This window comes from Papio anubis, chromosome 2, assembly GCF_008728515.1.
Source record: "Papio anubis isolate 15944 chromosome 2, Panubis1.0, whole genome shotgun sequence".
Taxonomy (NCBI): domain Eukaryota; kingdom Metazoa; phylum Chordata; class Mammalia; order Primates; family Cercopithecidae; genus Papio; species Papio anubis.
The window spans coordinates 137460599-137487748 of NC_044977.1; the positions used below are offsets into that span (position 1 = coordinate 137460599).

Consider the following 27150-nt stretch of genomic DNA (forward strand, 5'->3'; position numbering starts at 1 on the left):
TGGCAGGAACCCGGTAGGAGGTAATTGAATCGTGGGGACTGTTACCCCCATGCTGCTGTTCTCGTGATAGTGAGTGGATTCTCATGAGATCTGATGATTTTTATAAGGGGCTTTTCCCCTTTGTGCTCAGCACTCCTTGCTGCCACCATGTGAAGAGGGATGTGCTTGCGTCCTCTTCCGCCATGACTGCAAGTTTCCTGAGGCCTCCCCAGTCACACTGAACTGTGAGTCAATCAAATCTCTTTCCTTTATAAATTACCTAGCCTCAGGTGTGTCTTTATTAGCAGCATGAGAACCAACTAATACAATATGTAAAATGCCAAGTGCAGTGCCAGCACATACTAGACACTTAATATATATTCATTACCTTCCCTTATTACCTCCGTATGACTCAATTATATCATCTACGAGTTCAGGATAATTACTCTTTCTATTTTATGAGGTTGTTGTGTATATTAAATAAGAAAGTACATAGAAACTGCTTAGCAAGAAGGTTGATACATGGCTGTTATTCAGCAGGATCAGTAAATATTTTGGGGGATGGATATCAATCCTAAAAATCTGTTACTCAGTTGTTAGAGTTTTCATCTTTAAAAAGAATAAGCTGGCCAGACACTGTGGCTTCAAGGTGGGCAGATTACCTGAGGTCGGGAGTTCAAGACCAGCCTGACAAACATGACAAAACCCTGTCTCTACTGAAAATACAAAAATTTAGCCAGGCATGGTGGGGTACACCTGTAATACCAGCTACTTGGGAGGCTGAGGCATGAGAATCACTTGAAGGAGGTGGAGATTGCAGTGAGCCAAGATCATGCCACTCACTCCAGCCTAGGTGACAAAGTGAACTCTATCTCAAAAAAAGGAAAGTAAAAAGAAAAAGAGAAGAAAACAAAAACCTTAATTTGTAACTTGAACCTTTTGAGGATTAAATGTGAAATGTGTTAAAATTCTTAGCACTTTTCATGCCTCTTATAGACCCTTGATGAAGGCCCTCATTTTCTTGCCCTTGTTCTCTCTTTCCTTGAGGATTTCATGTGTTTTCTCTAATTTGTGTTCATTAAACATTTAAATGAAAATGACAAAATGACACAAGGTATATTCTGTGAGTTGAATATGTGAAAACAGTAACCACATAGTTTTGCATATTGAATAAAAAATAAAGTCCAAAAAGTAAATTATTAAAAATCTATTTTTGTTTTTCTCACAAAGTTCTTGTTCTTCATGCTATTTTTTTTCCACTCTCAATGTCCCTATCTCTACTAACCATCTTAAATAGTCGTGTTCCACTTTAATTCCTCAATGTCTGTACTTTAAGAGGCCTAAAGTCACCCAAGTCACCTAACGATCATCTGTATGAGTTTAATTGAGATTAAAATTGTCAGTCATTTGGGTTACTCATGAGTTAGTGACAGAATTCTACCTTGCGGGGCAGAAAACCTACAGTTGACTCTTAGCTAGAGCAGATTTCTTTTAAAATAACAACATGATACAAATAATAGAAAGAGCACTTAACTGAGAGTTAAGAAAACTGAGTCCTGATGCCAGTCCTGATACGACCTATGTGACCCTGGGCAAGTGTTTGATCTCTCTGGCTGTGAGTTCTTGTTTCATAAAATAAGAAATTTAAATGCCATAGTTTCTGCTAAGTGCCATGATCCTAGGTGCTATATTATGTCTTTCTAAAACTGGAATGATTCAGATTATCAACAGACTACTTCACCACCTTAGGAAAAAAATTTGCAGCAACTCTTTTTATATTAAAATTTCACCCTGAATTCACCCGGAGGCTCATAGTGAAGAAATCAAAACATTCAATGTGCCCAAGGTCAGTAAGTCTGAATCAATTATCACAGGAGATTATGAGTGCTAATGTGTTTACATGGCATGCTCTCTTCTCCTGGAGCATTTGTGTGGCTTAAAGACTGCTCTTTATTACCAAATGAAAAAGCGCCTTGCCACCTACACTCAAGAATATAGCAATAATGGATTATCATTATTCCTGACAGCATATGCTAATTCATAGACTTTTAAACAAAAAGAAAGCAGAGACTACAAAATGAATCGTTCTATGCTCTCTGAATCTATCATTCTTTGTCATGCAATAACTTTCACATACAATTCAGTGCCATAATATTTTATTTTGATAAAAACAATCTGTTCTAATATGACCTTCTGATGTACTTGTAACTATCATCATTTATTATATAGGACTGTTTAAATATAAATGTTAAACAGCAATGTTTCAAAAGATGATCCTATTTTTGCGCGAAAAGTTAAAATATGGAATCTGGAAAGGACATGAGGTCAGTTTTGCCAATTTATGCACACTTTTGTTTATCCATTCTACAGATATTTTTGAGGGCCTGTCATATGCCAGACACTGTTATAGGTAGCAGAGAAGATAAAGATCAACAAGGGAATGTTCGCTTCCTTTGAAGAGATTATATTATATGTGGATTTGACAGAAATGGCCACATAGCCCCAGTGTCCAGAAAAAGATGGTCTGTTGTAGGACTTTTAAAAATAAGTTTTTTTCCAAATGTATTTTTGTACATGTTTGCATACAAGATTGAATTAGTTTCCTAGGGCTGCCGTAACAAATTATCACAAATCAAGATATTTGAAAACAACAAAAATGTGTTGTCTCACATTTCTAGAGACCAGAAGTCTGAAATAGGGTGTCATGAAGACCATGCTCCCTCTGAAAGCTCTTGGGGAGGATCCTTTTTTGCCTCTCCCTAGCTTCTGGTGGCTCCAGCAATCCTTGGTGTTCCTTGGCTGGTGACAGCATAACTCCAATTGTTATCTGCATCTTCACATGACTGTCTTACCCCAGGTACATCTGCGTCCAAATTTCCCTCTTCTTATAAAGATAAGAGTCACTGCATGAGGCCCATCCTCACTCAGTATGACCTCATACAACTTGCTTACACCTGCAAAAACCCTATTTCCAAATAAGGTCATATTCACAGTTTACAGGGGGACACGAATTTGGAAGAGGATGCTATTCAACCCATTACAAACATGAACATAAACCAATATTAACAGTTTTTGTATCATATTCTACTTCTTTCAATTAATGTTCATTTTCTGTTAAGATACTATTGCCTTTTACTTTTGAAGTCTCTTTTTGAAACTGTCCTTAAACTTTCTGAATGATTTTCAAATTTGTTGGCTACATTGTGGTTTGTGATTCAAGTTGTATGGTATTTCCTTGTTTGTTGTTATTGTTTCCTGAGATGAGACTCTTTATTTGAACTTTACATTGGCGGCTTGTTGGACTCAAATGTTTATAATAGTTTTCCAGTAAAATTAGTGAGGATAATCTGACTTATTACAGACACTGGACACTTTGAGAGTGTTATATATATTTGTCTTACTAGAACCATAGGATTATTTTAATTACTTTTCCTTTTAGATAATTTTAAAATATTTCTTTCCTGTCATAAGTGCCATTCTCTACATTTTTTCTTTTTCTTTCTTTTTTTTTTTTTTAAATGTGAATGGGAAATTAGCTATACACCAATTGAGACTCTCATTCTAGTCAACCAAACCATTAGGGCAAATTTTTGAAATAGTGCCCTCTACCCAGCTTGTCTCTTGTCTCTTAACCTAAAAATAGAACAAACCCCAACACATACTCCAGATGATGAACCCTGCGGCTAACTACCAGCATCCAGCATCGGCAACACACTCAGTACCCTGCCCCTACATCCTGGATGCCTTTCTAGCAATATTTTGTAATCTCTGCCTCCTTCGCTACCTAATAAACTTCCTTGATCAAGAGTAATCATGATCATAAGAAGATAATTTAGAAATATAGAAATACTGAAAGTGAAATGCCAAGCCACTATTCACTCCCAGAGGAAACAATTCTTGGTGTGTAGCCTTTCAAACTTTTTTCTATGCCTGTCGTATATAGGTATGCTTGTATGTCTGTGAATCTATTTTCATTCCTATACATGTTTAATTTTCTGGGCTGATTTCTCATGATTATTTTTAACAAGAAAACTAGATTTTTAACAAGAAAACTAGATCATACTGTACAGATTGTTTTGCAATTTGCTTGCTTTTATATCTTAAAATGTATGGAAATTATTTTACCCGGGCAGAACTTACAGCCTTCCCTCAGCTGTTCAAGGTAGCTTTTCAGGACATGACTGTATCACAATTTATTTAACTATTTTCTAAATGTAGACCTTTAGACTGTTTCTAATTTGGGGCTTACAAAACTGCTGAAATAAACTAACATTATGATGTTCTGGTATTTGGAGGAACCAACTCACAGACATAGGGTCAATGGTAAGCATATGTAATTTTTATTTTATAGTCAAATACAATCAAAATGTACTCTAAAGATGGCATCAATCTTTTTATTTCTGCTGGGTTTTTTTTTTTTTTTTTCTGTTTACCTTTTATGGAGGGCATTCTGAAAAGCTAAAATGACCATTGTTTTTAGTTACTTTTAAAATTATTTGTAAGGCCGGGCACAGTGGCCACAGCTGTAATCCTAGCACTTTGGGAGACTGAGGAGGATGAATCACCTGAGGTCAGGAGTTCAAGACCAGCCTGGCCAACATGGCAAAATCCTATCTCTTCTAAAAGTACAAAAATTAGCCAGTCCTGGTGGGACACCCCTGTAATCCCAGCTACTTGAGAGGCTGAGGCACAAGAATCACTTGAACTCGGGAGGTGGAGGTTTCGGTGATCTGAGATCACATGTACCACTGCACTCCAGCCTGGGTAACAGAGTGAGACTTTGTCTCAATAAATAAAATAAAATAAAATAAAATAAAATAAAATAAAATAAAATAATTGGTAAAATTGCACATATTTTTATGTGTTTACTCTCCATTTATCTTTAATTGTTTTTTGCCCACTTCCCTTTTCCATTTTTCTGCCAGAGTGTTTATCTTACTGATTTAGAAGAATTCTCCATAGCATCACTATTCAACTTTGTTCTATATAGACTACAAATGTATTCTTCTAGGTTGCCTTTAGTCTTTCACTTTTGTTTATAGTATATATTTCTATGTAGACATTTTAAAGTTTTTTGCAATGAAATCTGTCCACCTTTTACTTTGTGGTTTCCAGTTTTCATTCCAGATTTGGAAAGGTCGTATTCACGCAGCACTTTAAAATAATTATTAAGAAGAATTTTTTTAAACGTTCGCATGTAACATCAGAAAGCTATCTAACTTAATTTTTTAATGGATAATGAATAATATGTAAAAAGTTTATTTGAATAATTTATTCTGTTTTTTGTTTGTTTCTTTTTAAAGTATAATTACCCTGCTTATTTTGAAATGCTATCTTCAGTGTATACTATATCTACTTTCTTGGCTGTATATTTTCCTTCATGGATTTACCAAATCTTGCAATGAACACCCTGTATTAATTGCTGTAGCTACATATTATACTTGGGAATCCACCTTATTGTTTGTTTCCAAGTGTTCTTGGTTATCTGCAAGCATTTACCCCTGAAACTATATCTTAAGAGAAACTTCTAAAACAAAATTTCAGTGGAACTTTTATTAATATTGTATTAAATCAGTAAACTAAAAGAAAACTGCCGTAGTCGCGAGAAAGTTTTCTCATGCAGAAACATTATTCTTTCTCTCTTATTCAAGATTTCGTTTATTATTGCTGTTTTTTCTTCATAAAGTCTCACATACTTCTATAGTATTGTTGCTATTTTGGATGGTACCTTTTAAAAATTATTTTTCAACTGGCAATAACTATTGATTTCTTAATATTTTTTACCTAAAATTCAGCCACCTTGTTAAACTCCCTAATATTTTTAGATTACTTCTTTAGAATTTTCTAGGAAGATAATATTTTCATCTGTAAATTACAATAATGTTGTCTCTTCTTACTCATTATATATATGTCTTATTTTTTTCTTGATTTTTTGCACAGCTAGGACCTCTAGAACAATGTTAGACAATAATATGGATATTATCTATAAAAATTGAGCCCTGCTCTGGGAAGGATTCTCAAGTCTTCTTTTTTCTCACCCCATCTACGTTAGGCACCCCATTCCATTGTCTCATAATACCCCAGCCTGGGTCTATTTTAGCATCAAACACATGGACATGCAATTGTTCATGAGCTTGAGCATTTCTGTATTCTATGTGCTCTTAAGGTATGAAAGTCTCATTGTTGCATTGCTATGGAGTTACCGGCTAACCCAGTTCTTACTACATAATAGTGATTCAATTAGTTTGTTCTCTTAGCTTTTTTTTCTTTTTTTTTTTTTTTTTTTTTTTTTTGAGATGGAGTCCTGCTGTGTCGCCCAGGCTGGAGTGCAGTGGTGCGATCTCGGCTCACTGCAAGCTCTGCCTCCCAGGTTCACGCCATTCTCCTGCCTCAGCCTCCCGAGTAGCTGGGACTACAGGCGCCCGCCACTATACCCGGCTAATTTTTGCAATTTTAGTAGAGATGGGGTTTCACCGTGTTAGCCAGACTGGTCTCCAACTCCTGACCTCAGGTGATCTGCCCACCTAGGCCTCCCAATCTCTTAGCTTTTAACTCTGTATTAGTCTTCACCCCACATTCCTAAGAGAGATGGAAGATTCTGTCAGCTTCCTCCTTGTATCATACAGATATTACTTCTTTTCAGTTTTGCTTCTCTTTCAGTTCAAGCTCCTATTTTCTCTTACCTAGAGAAATGTTTCTCTAACTTAAATAATATACTAGTCTCTTACAAAGGAAAAAACTTTATGAATCTCGCTGTCAAATCAAGTTTTTGTGATTTTGCTTAAAGATATACAAATAAAATTGGTGTAAACTTCTTACACTTACAGTTCTTATACAAATCTAAAACCAAACCAAATTTTTACATTTACTACTTTCAAAACTAGCATAACTAAAATGACCAAATTACAGTCAGTACTGTTTTGCCAAAACTAACCTATCAATTTTGAATTAATAATATAAAGATGTACACTTAGATCTGTTTCTGTATAATCTGTCTCTGTGTTTTTCCCTCATTTTTTAGTTGTGGTAAAATACACATGAAATTTACTATCTTAACTATTTTTTTTTGTTTTTTTGAAACAGAGTCTCGCCCTGTAGCCCAGGCTGGAGTGCAATGGCGTGATCTCGGCTCACTGCAACCTCTGTCTCCCAGGTTCAAGCGATTCTTCTGCCTCAGCCGCCGAAGTAGCTGGGATACAGGCGCATGCCACTATGCCCAGCTAATTTTTGTATTTTTAGTAGAGACAGGATTTCATCATGTTGGTCAGACTGGTCTCGAACTCCCAACTCGTGATCCACACGCCTCAGCCTCCCAAAGCGCTGGGATTACAGGCGTGAGCAACCGCGCCCGGCCGTTATCTTAACTGATTTTAAGGGTAGAGTGCAGTGGTATTAAGTACATTTATATTGCTGTGCAACTATCACCACCATTCATCTCCAGAACTCTTTTCCTCTTGCAAAACAGAAACTCTACTCATTAAACAATCACTCTCCATTCCTTCTTCCCTCCAGCCCCTGGAAGCCATCATTCTACTTTCTGTCTTTATATTTTGACTACTCTAAGTACCTCATGTAACTGTAATCATACAGTATTTGTCTTTTGGTGACTAGCTTATTTCACTTAGCATAATACCTTCAAGTTTCTGTGTTGTAGCATATGTCCAAATTGTCCTTCTTATTAAGGAGAATAATATTCCATTTTATATATACAATATATATTAATATTATATGCATGATAGATAACATATAATTAATTAATAATATATTAATATTAATGTATTATTATATAACATATAATTATATATGCTATATATATACCGTATTTTGCTATCCATTTATTCATCAATGGATATGGGCTGCTTTCATATTTTACCTATTATAAATAATGCTGCTATGAACAAATATACCTTTGAGACCCTATTTTCAATTCTTTTGAGTATCTGCCCAGAACTGGAATTCCTGGATCACTTGGTAATTTTATTTTTTAATTTTTTGAGAAAATGCCATACTATTTTCCATACCAACTGTACCATTTCACATTCCCACCAAAAGTGCTCACATGTTCCAATTTCTCTATAGCCTTAACAATATTTATTTTCTATTTTGATAGTAGCCATCCTAATGGGTGAGGTGGTATCTCATTATAGTTTTGACTTACTTTTGTCTAATGATTAGTGATGCTGAGCATCTTTTTATGTGCTTCTCAGCTTTTTGCATATTTTCTTTTGAGAAATGTCTATTCAAGTTTCTTGGCCATTTTTTAATTACGTTGTTTATTTTTGTTGTTGTTGTCTGTGGTTTTACCTCTATAACTCTCAAATAAACCCTACTCGTTTGAATAAGAATGTTTCACGAAATGATTTTAGTAACTTGAGACTTTGTGTGCTCTTTCAGAAAAATCAGACTTCATATATAGCCAAACTCTGGCACTATGCATTTCTCAAATGCCAATTTTAATGAGCTGTCATTTGATAATTCAATAAAGCTTGTTCGTTCATTTTAAGGTAAGGTTAGCATGGGGAAGTTATTGAAATCTACATTGTATGGATGCATAAAATCAGGTGCAGAAAAATTCTTTGTTACTTTTGCTTTTGTATCAACTACTTATCAGTGAAGCAAGTTGGCACATATAATGACATAATTATGCTGTTAAAGCTCTAGCAAAAGTTTCTTTAAGATAGCCATGCCTATACTGCTGGGTACTGTCTAATAACTCATTTTTTTCATCACATTATTAAGTTTTAGAAACATTTTTTAAGCACCAGGTTTGGGTATTTTTTTAATTCTGTAATAAATTAAAATGTCAGAAAGTTCAGCTTTCAAGTCAACTATGTCTCTTAGGCTGTATTTATAATTCACATTATTAAATAATAATATTATTCTTAAATTTCTAATTCACATTATTGAAAGATATTATTAAATGACAGTCAACTTTTCTGACTGAATAATGTTTCAGTCAATTTTTATTCAGAAAAAAAACAGAAGTTTCAGTCTTTGATAACAAAAATGTTTTCTCAGGATGGAAAGTTTTCAGTATAACCCTTTAACTGGTGATTTATCACTCAGAAAGCAAGGTTTTAAAATTGTAAATCTTGACCAGGCAAGATGGCTCACACCTGTAATCCCATCACTTTGGGAGGCCGAGGCAGGCAGATCACGAGGTCAGGAGTTCGAGAGCAACCTGGCCAACATAGTGAAACCCTGTCTCTACTAAAAATACAAAAACTAGCTGGGTGTGGTGGCATGCATCTGTAGTCTCAGCTACTCAGGAGGCTGAGGCAGGAGAATCACTTGAACCCAGGTGGCGGAGGTTGCAGTGAGCCGAGACGGCGCCATTGCACTCCAGCCTGAGCAAGACAGACAGAGCAAGACTCTGTCTCAAAAACAAACGAAAAAACCTGTAAATCTTTTTTTGATTTTTAAGATCAATTTCACGTGTCCTCTCTCCACAATATGAAATCTCCCTACCCACAATAGTCATTCCTTGGACCTTATAGTATTTGGTACCTATCTCTCAATTACTACATTTAGAACTAAAATTTTTATTTTGTTTCTTTACGTGACTTTCTCATCCAATCATCTGTGGGGTCTTAAGAGGTAGCATCTCCATACATCCAATGCAACCTCAGAATCATGTACATCCTTACTTAGCAAATGTTTAATGACTGGATGTACAATAATAGGAATGAAACCTACTTTTCTTTTGCCAGAAGTTGCCACCACTCAAATATTAATAGTCTGATGCTGTGATGAACCTGTGTGGTTCCTCTGTCTCTCTTACTTCAGCCAGCATTACACATGTAGAGTCAATGAAGTTCTTTTCCTTGGCAGACAGCTGGACTGAACATTACAATGTAAATTTTCAAAATTTCCAAAACTTTAGAGTGCAAGACTCTACAGTTAGGTTTCTAGGTCTCCTTATGAGTAAAGAGAATTCAAGACCCCCTCACAGAGAATAACCAGGAAAGAATGATCATATGTCTCACAGCCCACACTGTATTTTTCTGTAGTCTCTCAATTCAAGAAGTAGAGCATGAAGGCAGCCCTAATGAAATTCATCCTCTTTAAAACTTCTTTAAATAGAAAATAATCTAAACTGTTCTCCAGTAGTGAGAACCAGTCTTCCTCTAGCCACTGTTGGGTCCAGATTGAAAATGCCCATAGCAAGTAGGGTGATCAATCTCCCACTGTCCCGACTCCTGCCCATTTGTCTAAGACTGGGGGATTTCCTGGGATGCAGAAATTTCAGTGCTAAATATGGGACAGTCCCAGGAAAATTGAGAAAGCTGGTCATCTTGAGTTGGAAAAATGCCATTATCTCCCATGCCAGTTCCCCAGGTGGACAGACACACTTAGGCCAATCCAATTAGTAACTGTAGGCTTTACAGGTGGTAGGCACTTATATAAAAAGTGTCTGTGTACCTCTACCACCACCACCACCCCCCTTATTTATTTATTTATTTATTTTTGGACTACAACATTTCTTTAGTTAGAGCAAGCGATCCCAAACTTTACTATGCAACAGAATCACCTAAAGGGCTTGTTAAAATACAGATTGCTCGACCCTGTACCTGGGTTGAGACCTAATTGAGTAGGTCTGGGATAGTGCTAAAAACCTGTATTTCTGACAAGTTACCAGAAGCTGCTGATGATGCTGAGTTGGAGACTCAGTTTTGAGAATTACTGCTCTAGAAGTTTTGCACATTATCATCTTCTGGGACTAACACATAATCAAAAATCAAAACATGTCAGTTGAAAGTATGAACACATGAATCAGCAATAAAAAGTATAGACTATTTTAAGAATCAATCTTATTTTCTACATTTCTGAAGCACCTTTCAGTGGTAAGTACAGTTTTTAAAAAATCTTAATACACAAAGCATAATAGAAAAGGTTTACACTTTTAGGCAAGTTTTTGAAAGAGGTAGAATAGTATTCTTTATTATTGGATTTACTTTAATGACTGATTTCTCTGTAGAAAAGTAAGCACACCATAGCATAATTCTAGTGACATTTGGTTCCTCTTATGTATACTCAAACCTAACAGTTGAAATATCTTTTGTCCTTAAGTCACAGTTTCGCAATTATCATTTACTCTAGCATACCAAACAGGAAAAAAAAAAAGTTCATGTTGATAACACAGTCTACATTTCTTCCAACTTTTGCAAACATTTTAATGTAACTGAGTGTGTATCACAAACATAAAAGCAATTTCAGATTGTAAATATGCATTCAATTTTATGTTCAAATTCTGCCTTTGAAAACATCTATTGCTTCCCATCAGTACACACCTTTGCCTTTAACTGGGGAGATATGGCCCTTATCTTCAAATAAATGTTCCTAACTACCCTCATTAAATGTCTGATTTGACCTAGAAGAAACTGACGTATGGTGCTTCGGTGGCAGTATTTAAATCCCATATCTATAAAATGTTTCTAGGGAAATTGATCTGAAATAGAAAACTTTTATCATTCTGATGAACAAAATGAATTTCTAAATGTCTCAGCCTCAGAAACTAGCTTTCAATAATAACAACTCTGTTTTTGTCCCCAGCGTTCCGGTGGTGCCCTTGCCATTCCCTTGTGTGCATTCCAGGGGACTGTGTCTCTCCATGCACCTACAGGGAAAACCTTGTCTCTCTCTACCTATGAGGTAAGCGCAGAAGGGCAAAAAATAACTCCAGCCTCTAAGAAAATAGAAGTCTATCGATCCAAAAGTGTTGGCCATGAACCAAACTCAGAAGATTCTTCATCCACGTTTGCAGACACCAGTGTGAAAATACACTTGGAGGTTCTTGAAATTTGCGATAATGAAGAGGCCTTGGACACTGTGTCAATCATTAGTAACATCAGCCAGTCCTCCACACAAGTCAGATCTCCATCCCTACGTTACTCCAGGAAAGAAAACAGATTTGTTTCCTGTGATCTAGGGGAAACGGCCTCATACTCCCTCTTTTTGCCCACCAGTAATCCTGATGGTGATATCAATATCTCCATTCCAGACACCGTAGAAGCACACAGGCAGAATAGTAAAAGGCAGCATCAAGAGAGGGATGGCTATCAGGAGGAAATCCAGTTGTTAAATAAAGCTTACAGAAAAAGAGAGGAAGAAAGCAAGGGTAGTTAATGGGTATTTGGTCTAACAGCAGCAAGAATGGATCTGCAACGTCAGCTGTGAAACTTACACCTTTGTTATGAGACTGATTTCCTTTTATTTGTTGGTTTACATAAGTTTTACTGATTTAATAGTTAATTTTTTGTGTGAACAACTAGAACTAGTGTAAACAATTAAGTGCATTTGATGTGTTACCTAGAGATCACACACTGTGGTAATTAAAAGATTTTGCTTCTTATCCGATTTCTAAAAAATCTGTTCTAAATCAAATCTTGGCCTACTTTACTAGTGTTTTTGCTTATGTTTGTCAACCTCCTAGTAAACAGAAAATTGTATAAACTCAGTTACTATACTGTTCCATGCATATGTTTCTACATATAATGTTGGCCTTTACTGCAAAGGAGTAAAAAGAGAAATTTTGGGAATGGAAGAAATGTAACAAAACTCCAAATTGTATTTGAAGGAACTTGCCTAAATGTGGCTAGCAAAACAAGCTTATTACACTTACTGCTTTAGCTTTACATTCTTCTGTAAAATGAAAAATTAGCTTCCAACTGGGAAACATGCATGTTCCTAGTCTATAAATAGTTGTTTCCTTCATTTCTACCAAATACAAATTGTTTACTGTTTTTTCTTTCTTTCTTACCTATAACAGTGTTCCTTTCATCTTTTCAGTATGTCAAGACTGTCCCATAAAACAAGTATGTTGTGTGTTAGAGGTGGAATTAGAAGTATCTTTAATTCAAACATTATTGGAAAAAAGTTGTAATCATATAATTGTATACTTTTTCCTAAATTTTTTTAACTTGAGTGGAAATTGGGGGAAAATACTGGCAGATTCAGTTCTGAGAGGTGCCTTCAAACATGGTAGGCTTCTGAATACAGCAGTCCAAAATCCTATAAGTCTAAAACAGAAGTATCTGTTTTTAAAGCTATGGATTGGGCAAACTTTCTTAGTTATTCTTGAAACAGAAAAGTTTACTTCAAATATTATATCAAGTTTAGGTGCTTTTTTGTTTCTTCTCTAAAGACGTGTTGTCTCAAAGAAACAATTGAACCTATTTTATTAAGTGATTGTAAGATATACATTTCAAGACAATTCTAGAAGGCATTACATTGCAAAAATGCAGGAATCACCTTGGCAGAATAATAGCAATGTGTATTTCAAAAATTATAAAGTGATTTTTCTTCAAATTGCTTTATTCTAACCTTCCTGTAAACATATATGAAATATATTACCTAAAAGTTTATTTTCCAAAGTTACTAAGTTGACACTTTACGTGGTCTTAGACTTTGTGCCCCTCCCCTCACTCATATACTCTATTTATTTACAGATGAATGAATTGTATTTTAGAATGATTTATTTCTGTTTCTATTTTTTTAGCTTGAATGAGAATTCAAAATTGCTTGACATGGGCTTTCAGAATGTTTCATCTTCAAAGGGTGTTTTGTTGCCACAAGGACAAGTCATTTTCAAAATAATTATCTCAATGGACTTTCTCAATCTTTAACTTCTCATTATCTAGTTGTCTAAATGTGGGAAACATATGTATTACCACTAATAATGTTTGTAAAGCAAGCCTCAAATAATGTGTAACATATGAATTCAAAGTCAAACGTATTCTCATTACAAATATATTTTATTTTAAAAGACTGTATCACCAATATTAACAGCTATTTTCACACAGTGACAAATGAACAGATCAATCAGATATTATAAATCAGTAGCATTAAATGTCTTTATAAAAGAAAAATTGAATTGAATATTCTAATAATGCTTTGTAAAAGATAGGCTTTGATATCTTAAACTTAGATGTATAATTTTCTGAAAGAGAAAGGTGATATTGCTGCTTTAAAATGCAATTTCAGGCAAAAAGTAAATTAGACACAGGATCATAATAAAGCTGAAAAACAGCAAAGATTTGGAGGCAAACACATTCTTTATAACTGCACAGCAATTTGAATGGGACAGAGATTATAACAGAAATCAAGGTTTAAAGAGCATTAAGAAATAGATAGAAGATAGCAATGCCCATTTTCCCTCTCATTTTATTTTAACTGAACAAAAGTCTAAACTAGGGGAATTGGAAAAATAATTAAGATATTCCCATTTAATTGCACTTGTTGTTGAATTAACTGTATAATGGATGCACATAAAAATTCTGCTGCATTGAAACAACACCAGGATTATTTAGCCCAAAGTCATAGTTTGAAAGGCTAATCAGCATCATATTACTAACATGTAACACTTCAAATTCCAAGCCAACAATAGCTAAGTATACAAGAAAAATCTACTAGAGCTGTGCTTAAGCATGAATGGCGCTCCAAATCCTTGTTAAGGAGGAGAAGATTAAACTACACAAGTTCACTTAAGTCTACTTACTCTGTAGAGTGATTGATTATAAAAGTGTTTCTAGTAGAGGAAATAAATACCTTTATAGATATCTTGTGATATAGCCAAATACCTTACCCTTGTATAGTTATATTGTTCTTCTTATTAATAAATACTCTATTTTATATAGTTATCTCTTTTCTCTATAAATTGATGTATCTGAAGGCAAAAACTTCTTGTTACCTAATAAAAATATCACCATCTGGTGGTGACTCCTATAAACTGCAAATACATAATCCCCAAGACTCCCTAATAGTATAAACACCTAATACATAATCTCTAAGACTTCTGAGAGTTGTGACTGACAGAGGCAACTCTTTGAAGATAGCAAATGCCATCATATTACTTATAATATAATAAAAAGGTCTTAGTTATGCATTTTTGGAAGCTTTTCTTGACATGTGTCTGTAATATTGGATTTTATAAATCAATTTTCTCTTAATTTCTTATACTTTTCAGCTACCCTAATTCATTTCTTCATTCTAATATTTAATAAATGACTACGACATACTAAAAATTGTTCTAGGTACTTGGTTTTATAACTTTTGAACAAAACTCAAACAAAACAAATATATGTATTTATATTTACTGAGTTTGAGACAACCACAAAGTCAGAGAACACAGTCCACACAAGATTGCTCTCACTCGTGACACAAATTGCAAATTGCAAATTCAAGGAGTTCTCAAAACCACTGCTAGTTTCAATAACTCACTAGAAGGGCTCACAGAATTCATAGAAAACTGTGTACTCATGGTTATGGTTTATTACAGCAAAAGGACACAGAATAAAATCAGCCTAGAGAAGAGGTCACAGAGCCAAGTCCAGGAAAAGTTGTAAATGTGGAATTTCTATGGTACTCTCCCCATGGAGTCATGGATGGCATTACTTTCTTTGGCGTCGATGTGTGACAACTTGCACAGAATACTGCCAAGCAGAAAAGCTCAACTGAACCTTGGTGTCCAGAGTCCTTACTGGGGCTGCATCATGGTGGGAGCAAGGGTAAGCATGGCTGACTACTCACATGACTGATGTCTCTTTCAGGCTCTCCAGGAGGCCAAGTTGATACAGAATGCCCAAAAGTCCCCTCTCCAAAACACATTGTTACTATCTGCTGGTCCAAGGCCCCCAGACAAACAAAGATACTCTTCAGCCATGACATTCCAAGGGCGTAGAAATTACCTCCCCAGAAGCTGAGGACAAAGGCCAAACCTCTCTTTGGATAGGTTACGTTCTTTTCTATACATTTACATATATACATATGGTAGTGATAAGTGTGTGGTACACATATATGTATGCTGGTATTAAGTGTATTGACAGAAAATAGGGACCAGAGGTAACAATGGCCAAAGAGTAAAATTAGAATAAAGGGACAAATATGGGAAGAGTGTTTGTTTTCAATAATTTAGTCAGAAAAGCCTTCACTGATAAAGTAATATTTCATCAGAGCCTCAAATAAAGTGAGGAAACATGCTATGTGATTATCTAGGGAAATCACAGTTCCAGCAAAGGGAACAGCAAGTATCCAGAAGTAGGAGTGTGGCTTTTGGAATCTGAAACCATTAAGGAGGTCAATGTGAATGCAGCTGAGTGAGAAAGGGAGAAAGTGGTTGGAGATAAAGGCAAACAGATAATAGCAGGAGGAGATGGGCTATTAGTGCCTTGCAGACCAGGTATGAACACTGAGTCTTGTTTTAAATGAAGTGAAAAGCCATCAGAGGGCTCTGAGCAAAAAAGTGACATGATCTGATTTCAAAAATGATTGTCTATTGCAAGGGCCAAAGACTGTACAGACACAAAAACCACCACAGAAAGAACACTTAGGCTATTCTAATAGTCTAGGCTAGAGATGATGTTGGTTAGGTTTAGGGTGGTAGTAGTAGAGATGGCATTAGAATTGTATTCTGATGCAATAAGTGGAGAGGATTTCCTTGGTAACATGAAATAAATCACACATTTCTTAAAAGCCTATGAAGCCTATAGCTTGAGGGAAGAACAATTATCACATTTATTTTCTGTCAATACTCTGCAATATCTCAATGTTTCTCCACTCCTCTATGTATCACAGAGGCTAGAAGACAGAAAACTTTGTTTCCAAGACCCTCTTTTCTGCAAAGTTCAGGTTTAGCATCTAACAATGAAAGGCATTTGTACAAGATTTGGAAGGCAGAGAGCAGCAGCAGTTAAATGAATGTTCCTTATCATTCCTTTCTTCCTTAAGATATGGCTCAGGGGTCTAGGTTCATGTAGTTTTACAATGTTAATGTATGGTTCTTATGATCATTTTGCTCATCTGCATCAGCCGACAGATGGGAAAAGGACATGAAGGATTCTGCACTGGAGTGCTTGGTGAGACTGGCTTGGAAGAACTGCACCTCAGTCATTGCAGCCTCTGCTATTGGATAGAACTCAATACAGAACCACAGCTGATTCCAAAGAAGACTAGGAAATATATCTAGCTGTGTACATGAAGAAGAACCCAAACTATGGCGAAGAACTAGCAAGTCTGTCTCTGTTGCATGCCCTATAACCAACTAGACAATCACATACTGTACCATAATAGAATGTGAATAGCGCTCCCTGCCCATTTTTATAAGCTGCAGAGGCAGAGGCATTGCACACAGTAATTGAACAATGATACATTTTCCCAACTTTGAATTGTACGGTCTTAACCCTGAATCTGTGACGTCAACACTCTAGTTCAGACTATAGTGCTCCAAATGTAAGGTGGTTTGTTTATACAATCTCTTTTATAGCTTAAAGTACAAAGAAGATCATATCTGCTAGTCTTTCCTACAGCCTTGAAGTCTTAATTTCAAATACATAGAGAATACATATACACAAACATTCATACACAGGCATAGAAACATATATTCCTCTCAAGAATAGGCAATCACTTTCCAGAATTGAGCAGTCAAAGATCCAAATATAAAACAACTTTGAACACAATCTGTTGCAATGTTATATAGAGCAGTTTAGATAATCGAAGGCATGTTGTTTTTGAAACACTTTGTTACAGAGGAAGACCTTTGCTCTACCTTCACATATACGTAGTCTCACTGGGTAATTTTTCAAGAATAAGGGAAAAAATATGCCTCAGAGGTAAATTGTATTCTCTACCACTTAGTAAAAATACAACTTCTAAAAACTTCCTTTTTTTTTTTTTTTTTTTGAGACAGAGTCTCATTCTGTCACCCTGGCTAGAGTGCAGTGGTGTGATCTCGGCTCGCTGCAACCTCCGCCTCCCAGGTTCAAGCAATTCTCCCGCCTCAGCCTCCTGAGTAGCTGGGATTACAGGCACCTGCCACCACACCCAGCTAATTTTTGGTAGAGATGGGGTTTCACCATGTTGTCCAGGCTGGTCTTGAACTCCTGACCTCAAGTGATCCGCCTGCCTCAGCCTCCTAAAGTGCTGGTATTACAGGCGTGAGCCACCATGCCCAGCCCCAAAAACTTTCTAATGTCAGGTCAAAAAATATTAGGAGTTTAGACAGAGCCATGGTTAACTACTTAGCGTGGTAAAGTTACATTATCTACTTGCTAACTGAACCTTAAAAGGCCTTATATTTTCATTATCCTTTTTAAATTAAAAAAAGTTCTATTAATTAAAATTTCTTAGTACTCTTTCACAATACTTTTTCCTAAGATCTAAGATTGCATGTTTACACTGGGTGAGGAAAATCCACCAATTTAATGAGATTGTGTAGTTTTAAAAGGAAAATACATTATGAAAATCTCTCAAGAAGGTTTTTAATGTGGATCTTGAAACTCTATGACCTTACAAAGTCACAATTTTTTTTTTCTTTTTTGTGGGAAACAGATGGAATTAGTAGACAGAAATGGCATTTGTTCATACAAATATCTGGTTCACCTAGCATAGTGTTTTTCTAGAATTGTTTTCCTTCCATTCCACATGCTCTTCTCTTCTTCCATTTTTTTTTCCTGAGACAGAGTCTTGCTCTGTTGCCCAGGCTGGAGTCCAGTGGCATGAATGCACTCACTGCAGCCTTGATCTCCTGGGTTTAAGCTATCCTCCCACCTCAGCCTCCCAAGTAGCTGGGACCACAAGCTTTGCAACACGATGCCTGGCTAATTTTTGATTTTTTGTAGAGACAGGGTCTCCCTGTGTTGCCCAGGCTGATCCCTAATTCCTGCATCCTGCTCTTCTAATGTGACTTTGGCTCTATACTCCCATGGTGTGCTAAGGCCCTAGCCACCCTTAAACCTAAGTGGACACCTGTAACTGTCTCAACTAGTAAAACATAGAGGAAGTGATGCTATGTGACATTTGAGACTAGTTCATAAAGATGTCAAATGTTATGTACTTCTACCTTGCTTAGTGACACCTGCTCTTGAATCCAGCTGCAATGCTGTGAGGAGGCTCAAACTAGGCCACACAGAGAAATCAAATGGAGAGGCTATGTGTAGGTGTTCCAGTCCACAGCCAGATTTTACATTCTATAGAAGGGTACAGTCACTTTTATCAGCATGTCCCTATCCCCACCTCCAAGTGGAAGTAGAAGTTAAAGGTTTCATTTTCCAAAAACACTGAAGAAAATCTCCTTCACCCCCATGCCTTTATGAATATTACAGCTATGAATAAATTATACAAGAGTTGTTTCACAGGGTTCAGATTAAAAAAATGAATAAAAGATTCCCTGATCCTGAGAAAATTGTGACAGTTTCCAGTGGTGGTGTGGTTCTGTGTGGCTCACCTTTGCTGCATTCCAGACTGGACAGCAGGTATGATGGGGAGAGCAGAAGCTGGACACCAAATGCTGTGGGTTTGAAAGCAATGGCTATGCATTCTGTGGCCCAGGCCATCATTAATGAAGGGGACATTTGGAAGAGACATCTTGGTTGCCTGCCCAAAGAACAACACACAACAGAGGACCAGTAAGAGAAACAATGGCAATTACAACGAACCATTCTGTTTGTTTTCTGGCATTAGGTAGTGTAAACAATTTCGTGGTTCTGATGAAGACAGGGAAAAAAGAAAAAGCAGGTAACAACTGACATTTTCCTTCCCATCAATCTCTCAGGTCTTTCATTGAAAATCTTCCTTTTGTGCAGATTTTTACTACAGTGACATTTGTCCTAAAGTGTTCACCTAAAGGAATAGCCTCAAGTAATACCTTAAGTACTAGTTCATGCTGAAGAAGTATGGAAGACAGTAATTTCACATTTATAACTAAGAATCGACTTAGGATCAGCAAACATGAGGTGAAGGGCAATAAAAGACTGTATCAGAAAATAGAGATAATGCTAACTTTCTCTGGGGCTGTCATGAGGATTGTGTGAAATGAGATAAGGAATTGTATTACTTTTCTAGTATAGCCATAAGAAATTACTACAGAGTCTTAACTAACACAAATTTACTATCTTAAAGTTCTGTAGCATAATGTTTTGACAACAGTCTTCATTGGGCTAAAATCAAGGGGTCAATATTGTATTTCTTTTTATTTATTTATTTTTCTTCATGTTAGATGAGCAATGTGCCGATGTCATAACAAGGTTAGAGGGTGGCACATCTCACACGTGCATATGAATACCCAATGATCATGCTCATGAACTACAAAAGGATCAGTATGGTTCTATTCTTTCTGGAAGCCCTGGGGGAGAATCTATTTTCTTTTCTAGTTTCTAGAGGCTGCCCAAATTCTTTTGCTTGTGATCCCTTCCTCCATCATCAAAGCCAGCAACAGTTAGTAAAATCTTTATGTCACATCACTATGACCTTCTGTTCTGCCACCCTCTTTTACTTTCAAGGACCCTTATGATTACATAGGGCTCACCCAGATAATGCAGGATATCTTCCTACTTTAAAGTCAGCTGCATTCATCAGGTTTCCCAGAGAAACAAAACTAATAGGATAGCTATAGATACACAGAAACTGAGCTATATCATGAGATTGGATCACAAGATTATGGAGACTGAGAAGTCCCACAATATGCTTTCTATAAGCTGGAGACCTGGGAAAGCTGGTGGTATAGTTCTAATCCAAGCCTAAAGGCTTGAGAACAGAGTGCTGATGTCCAAGAACAGGAGATGGATATCGTAGCTCAAGAAGAGAGAATGAATTAGCCTTCCACCTTTTCGTTCCACTTGAGCCCTCAATGGATTGGATCAAGCACACTTACATTGATGAGGGTGATCTTCTTTACTTAGTCTATGAATTCAAACGCTAATCCCTTCCAGAAACACCCTCACAGACCCACCTAGAAATAATGTTTTACCGGCTCTTTGAGCATCCCTTAGCCCAATTAAGTTGACACATGAAATTAATTATCACATTAGCTGATTAGCAACCTTACTTTCCCCTGGCCGTGTAATATATTCACAGTTTCCAGGGAGTTTCCATGAACATCTCGGCCAGGAACAGTGGCTCACATCTGTAATCTCAGCACTTTGGGAGGTTGAGGTGGGAGGATCACTTGATCCCAGGAGTTCAAGACCAAGCTGGGCAACAGCAATACCTCATCTCTACAGATAAAAAAAAAAAAAAAAAAAAAAAAATAGCCAGGCATGGTGGTGTATACCTGCAGTCCTAGCTACTTGGAAGGCTGAGGTGAGAGGATTGCTTGAGTCTGGGAGGTCAAGGCTATAATGAGCCATGGTCATGCCACTGCCCTCCATCCTGGGCAACAGAGTGAGAGCCCCCTCCCCCCAAAAAAACACACAAGGACATCTTTGGGGCCATTATTCTGCCACAAATGCCTGTCACCTAGTCTAATACCTAGCAAATGCTAAGTGACAAATAAACACTAATTCTCTTCCAACCTTACTCTCTGTATTAGTCTGTTTGTGTTGTCATAACAAAATACCACAGCCTGGGCAGCTGAAACAACAGAAATGTGTTTCTTAAAGTCTGGAAACTAGGAAGTCCAAGATCAAGGTGCCAGCTAATCCAATTCCTAATGAGAGCTGTCAACGAAGAGTGAAACTCTCAAACATTTGAAGAGATTTATTCTGTGCCAGATGCCAATGACCATGGCCCATGACACAGTCCCAGGAGATACTGAGAACATGTGTCCAGGGTGGTCAGGCTACAGCTTTGTTCTATATATTTAGGGAGACACGAAACATCAATCAATACATGTAAGATGTACATTGATTCCATCTGAAAAGGTTGGACAACTCAAAGGAGGAGGGAGTCTTCCAGGTCATAGGTGAATTCAAAGATTTTCTGACTGATTGAAAGAGTTTATCTAAAGACCTGGAATCAACAGAAGGGACTGTCTGGGTTAAGATAAGTTAACCCAGTTGTGAGTTGTGGAGACCAAGGTTCTTATTATGCTGATAAGGCCTCCAAGGTAGCAGACTTCAGAAAGAAGAGATTGTAACTATTTCTTATTCAACTTAAAAAGGTTCCAGATTCTTAGTTAATCCTCTCCTGGATCATGGAGAAGATCTGGAAAGGGAAGGAGATTCTCTGCAGAATGTAATTTTCCCCATGAGAGACAGCTTTGAAGGGCTGTTTCAAAATATGTCAAAGAAATATATTTTGGGGTAAAATGCTTTCTTTCAGGACCTACTGCTATGTTGATATCATATTGCTACAAAGAGTCCGTTCTGTCAATCTTAAGGTCTCTACTTCAACGTTAATACAGGTCAGCCATACCTGATTCCAAAGGAAGGAAGGTATAACGAGGCATGTCCAACCTCCCATTCCCATCATGGCCTGAACAAATATTTCAGGTTTACTTTAGAATGCTCTTGGCTGAGAGGATGGATCTATTCAGTTGGTTGGGAGGGCTTCCAGTTTTATTCTGGGGCAAGGTGTGGTGGCTCACATCTGTAATCCCAGCACTTTGGGAGGCCAAGGCACGAGGATTGCTTAAGCCCAGGAGTTCAAGGCCAGACCAGGCAACATAGGAAGACCTCATCTCTACCAATGTTTTTAATTAGGTGGGTGTGGCAGTACACGTCTATTGTCCCAGCTACTCTAGGGGGCTAAGATGGGAGGATAGCTTGAACCAGGGATTTCAGGGCTGCAGTGAGCCATGATCGTGCCACTGCAACAGAGTGAGGCTCCATCTCAAAAAATAAAATAAAATAAAATAAAATAAAATAAAATAAAATAGGAAGAATTTTAGTTTTGGTTTACGGAGCTATTCCTGGAGCATAGATGGCTGTTTTGTCCTCACATGTCCTTTCCTCTGAGAGGGAGGAACTAGCTCTCTGATGCCTCTTTTTAAAGGGCAGTAAACCTTTTATCAGGATCTCACCTTTACGACCTCATTTTGATTTAATTACATTTTTTTAGAGGCCTCTTCTACAGCCACACTGGGAGTTAGGGCTTCATGGTGAATTTTGCATGAACACAAAGATTTAGCCCATAGCACTCTCACCATTTTCTTCCCACTTGGCCCCTATCATCTTCAATATGCTTACTCAATCTCATCTCTTAGACAATTGACATACTTTTCATATTAGGAGTGTCCAATTGGGATGCTTTTGTAGAAATTATTTATTCCTATGACCTTAATCACATGTGCCAAGGACTCTCAAAACATATAATTTTAGTCTACTCTCTTTGTGCTTTTCACTTTTCAACTTTTCTTTTCTTTCTTTTTTTTTTTTTTTTTTTTTTTGAGACAGAGTCTAGCTCTGTTGCCCAGGCTGGAGTGCAATGGCACAATCTCGCCTCACTGCAACCTCCACCTCCTGGGTTCAAGTGATTCTCCTGCCTCAGCCTCCCGAGTAGCTGGGATAGCAGGCATGCACCACCATGCACAGCTAATTTTTGTATTTTTGGTAGAGACAAGGCTTCACCATGTTGGCCAGGCTGGTCTCAAACTCCTGGCCTCAAGTGATCTGCCCACTTTGGCCTCCCAAAGTATTGGGATACAGGCATGAGCCACCACACCCAGCCTCTGTGCTTTTAACTCTTATAGCCAACTGCTTTCCAGATACTCTGTTTGTATGTTTCATAAGTTCCTCAAAGTTGAAATGTACAAATAAAACACATTAACTCACTCTGCCCTCCATCCCCAAAATGTTCCTTGTCCTATATTTCTCGTCTCAGGATATAATGTGTCTCCTCATGTGTTAATAATTCAAATCTTAAACTTGGAGTCATTTAACTCTTCTAATTCTCCACATTCAATGAATCATCAAATTAATTTTATCTTCTAATGTCCCCGATTCCAATTATTTCCATATGTAATGCCCTGTCATCCCATTTTGCCTCCCCTACATCATAGCACACTAACTAGTTTCCCTGTATCCACTCTTGTCTCCGCTATTTATTTCTAATTGAAGCAGTCAAAATAACCACTCCTCTGCTTATAACATACCACTGTTCCTGAAGTGGCACATAAGGTTGTCCATAATCAGACCCCTATCTACCTCTTTGGCCTTCCCTATCAGTCTTTAAGATTCAGGGTAGTTGTCTAAGCTCTCCGATGTTTCACATCATCATCTGTCTTTACATATTGTTCTCTACACCTGTCATACTTTTCTTCTGCCCATTAGTCTGGCAAAAATCTACTTATGTCAAAAGTTGTTGCATAACTCACCTAACTCCAAAATTAAATTCTTTTGCTGTAATATCTCATGCCTCTTAGGGAGGAAAACTTTTTGTCTATCTTCTTAGATTCAGTGTTTGCAGGTCCCAGAGTTAAAGTGACAAAACAGATTAGCAAGAGAAAAGACAGACTTAACCACATACATAATAGAGTTCACAGAAAAAGGTGATTCAGGGAGGCAGAATTCCGGCTTATCTACCATCTTAAAAGGGGAAGGGAAGGGGAAAACACCACTTATGGAAAAAACAAATGACTTTTAGAAAAAATAAATGACACCTTAAAACAGATGCCAGATATGATAGCTTTGCGACAATGTCTATTCAAGCGTGTTGCCAGCTTCTAGCATCCAGTGATAAGAGTCAGTCTTCTCTGGTTTCCCTCCCAGGGAGGAGATTGATTTGAATTTTTCCGCGTGGTTCTGCGTTTAGACAGGTAGATTTCAGAAACTCAAATGTCTTTGCTCAAAATAATTTTTAGGTCACAGTGGTGTATCGTAGACCCCTTCCTGGCATACAACATTTCCCTTTCTTAATTCACTGCACAAAGATAGCCTTTGTCTTTCCCTTAAGACTGTAGGCAAATGAAAGTTAATGCCATACTTGCTTTGTTCAGTGAGTATTCCCAGCACCTTTACAACAGTTAACCATAACATGAGCTATATATCTCCTGGTGAACATCCAAGCCTGTGTGGCCCAATTACTTGATTATTCAAGAACAGCTTGCACAAAACACTCAAGTGTTCTGGTTAATAAACAGTATATGGTTTCAAATGAACATATCAATCTTCAAAGTAGTTTATTTACATTGCCTAAGAGCTCTGCACTGAATTTGGCTAGACACGCTCATCTTACACTATTGGATAAATGTAGTAAATAGTGACAATACTTTCAAGGAGGTTAAGGGTATTTTAAATTATATGTTTGAAAGATTGTCAGGCTGTTTTCAAGACTTAAGAAGAACTCATTTTTTAGAGAGTTTTAGAAGACGGCGAACTGATCCACGGGTTCTTTCGTTTCAATCAACGTTTACTACCCTAGGACCTAAGTGCAAGAAAACTGCGGATTTTACCAGGAGTAAGAAAGTAAAAACCAAAAGCCATTGGCTCACTTGCTGGGCCTAGCGAAAGAAAATCTACGGGCCTTTGGCTGGCTGTTGCTCCAGAGGTACAAAGGTAAACAACTCAGGGGTATCAGACAAAACCAGACCCCCGCCACCGTCCAGATCACCGGGGTCGTCACGCGGTGACATCACCAGAAACCGCTGCTTGTGATGCTAAATGGCCCGCCCTCTTGCGCTGCGCTACGGAAGCAAAACGGAAGTGGGCGCACAGTGCCTTCCGGGATCGGACGCCATTTCCAGCGGTTGCTGGTTCTGACGGGTTGTAGTCCGCCAGGACAATGAGTTATGACTACCATCAGAACTGGGGCCGTGATGGGGGGCCCCGCAGCTCCGGTGGGGGCTATGGAGGGGGGCCGGCAGGGGGTCATGGAGGGAACCGAGGCTCCGGAGGAGGCGGCGGCGGCGGAGGGGGTGGTCGAGGCGGCAGGGGCCGGCACCCTGGGCACCTGAAAGGCCGCGAAATCGGCATGTGGTACGCGAAAAAACAGGGACAGAAGAATAAGGAAGCGGAGAGACAAGAGGTAATCTCGGATTCGATAGTGGAGGGGATGTGGCAGCACAGGTTTTCTTCTCTCTCCCGCTGCCCCCTTTTTCCTGGTTTTGTGTCTTAAGTGATGCACGTGCTTTGTGAAATGCAAATAAGGCGCAAATGTATCGTGTGGGCGCTCCCAGTAGCGGGCGTACTGCTTAACATTAGCCATGCGCATCTGACGAAAAACAGGCAGGATTTATGCAGGCTGAATATATACTTTGCTTAGAGGACTTGAGAACTGTGACAAAGCAAATGTTAAGTTCACGTTCTAACCGAAATTAACTTTATTAGGAGTGTCGTTGTCGTATCTCTGGCCATCCTTTCACTTAGAATAATAATTGTCACTTTAAGGTCTTTGCCTGGTGAAGAAGCAAATAGCGACCTTTCTACATTTGAGATAGGTTTGCGCGGAACAAAAGCAGGCAGACACTACTTTGGCTGTGGATCGTTCAGGAAAATAGTCCAGCTTTTATTATTAGTGTTAAAATTATCCGCAAACCTAGGTTTTGTTTTGTTTTGTTTTGTTTTTTGTGTTGGGGTGGAGAAATTTCTATTGATTAGCAGATTCTCTTTGAAAAGGAAAATGAAAGGAATCTCCAGAGATGATTTGGCTTACTCTCCTCTCTTCAGATGATTGTCAGGTTGATTTGTATCTTAAAGATCTGCAGTAAAGGAAACAAAGTTGTCGGAGTGACTAATAAATAAAATTCTAATAAAAATAATTTTTTATCATTAAGCAGGAACTTAGTATATGCCTTTGGTGACTTCCTTTTAAAAACCACCTTATAAAATGTATTATAGAGTGTAATTAGATCATCATTTAGGCTACTTTTTTTTTTTTTTTTTAGACAGGATTTCACTCTGTCGCCCAGGCTGGAGTGCAGTGGCGCGATCTCAGCTCACTGCAACTTCGACTCCCAAGTTCAAGCGATTCTCCTGCGTCAGCCTCCCGAGTAGCTGGGATTACAGGCGTCCGCCACCCCTCCGGCTAATTTTTGTATTTTTAGTAGAGAGGGGTTTCACCATGTTGGCCAGGTTGGTCTCTTAACTCCTGACCTCAGGTGATCCACCCGCCTCGGCCTCCCAAAGTGCTGGGATTACAGGCATGAGCCACCGCGCCCGGCCTAGACTACTATTTTAAAACCATTCCATTTCTTTTTATTTCTTTAACCATGTCATGTTCATTCAGGTGTTTCCGGGGGCCTTATCCATTTATCTTCATAACTTAAACTTCTTTAAAAAACAAATCCACTTCTTTTACAGCCCCAAATTAACTTTTTCGTTGGGCAAACCGGCTTTTGAAATTCAGGATAGGGATGTCTAAGTAACTTTACAGCTTTTGTTTATTAAGGCTCTGTTTCAAACAAGGTTTTATGCATGTTGCTCCAGGGACTTGAAGAAATGTGGTATTCAAGGATCTTACAGTCTAGCTGGGAAAATAATACCTACACAGATGAAAAGTTAAATAAGTCAGGAAAAAATGTTC

General features: G+C 37.7%; 2 protein-coding genes and 1 non-coding gene across 4 annotated transcripts in view; 2 read left to right on the plus strand and 1 right to left on the minus strand.

The window, feature by feature from the left end:
- Positions 1 to 14863, plus strand: part of GPR149 (G protein-coupled receptor 149) — an 87761-nt gene extending 72898 nt beyond the window's left edge. Inside the window, exon 4 of the mRNA XM_003894931.5 lies at positions 11533 to 14863. Coding sequence (XP_003894980.2) covers positions 11533 to 12105 — 573 coding nt within the window. The 3' untranslated portion in view covers positions 12106 to 14863. The remainder of the gene's footprint in view (positions 1 to 11532) is intronic.
- Positions 14864 to 19963: 5100 nt separating this feature from the next.
- LOC116274032 lies at positions 19964 to 20067 on the minus strand. The gene has a single exon (XR_004182512.1). It is a non-coding gene; the product is annotated as a small nucleolar RNA U13 (small nucleolar RNA).
- A 5262-nt stretch (positions 20068 to 25329) lies between these two features.
- Positions 25330 to 27150, plus strand: part of DHX36 (DEAH-box helicase 36) — a 51571-nt gene continuing 49750 nt past the window's right edge. Inside the window, exon 1 of one of the 2 annotated variants that reach the window (XM_003894932.4) lies at positions 25330 to 25653. In XM_003894932.4, the coding sequence (XP_003894981.1) occupies positions 25411 to 25653 (243 nt within the window). In that variant the 5' untranslated portion in view covers positions 25330 to 25410. The remainder of the gene's footprint in view (positions 25654 to 27150) is intronic. The other variant, XM_021934734.2, reaches the window with a different exon arrangement.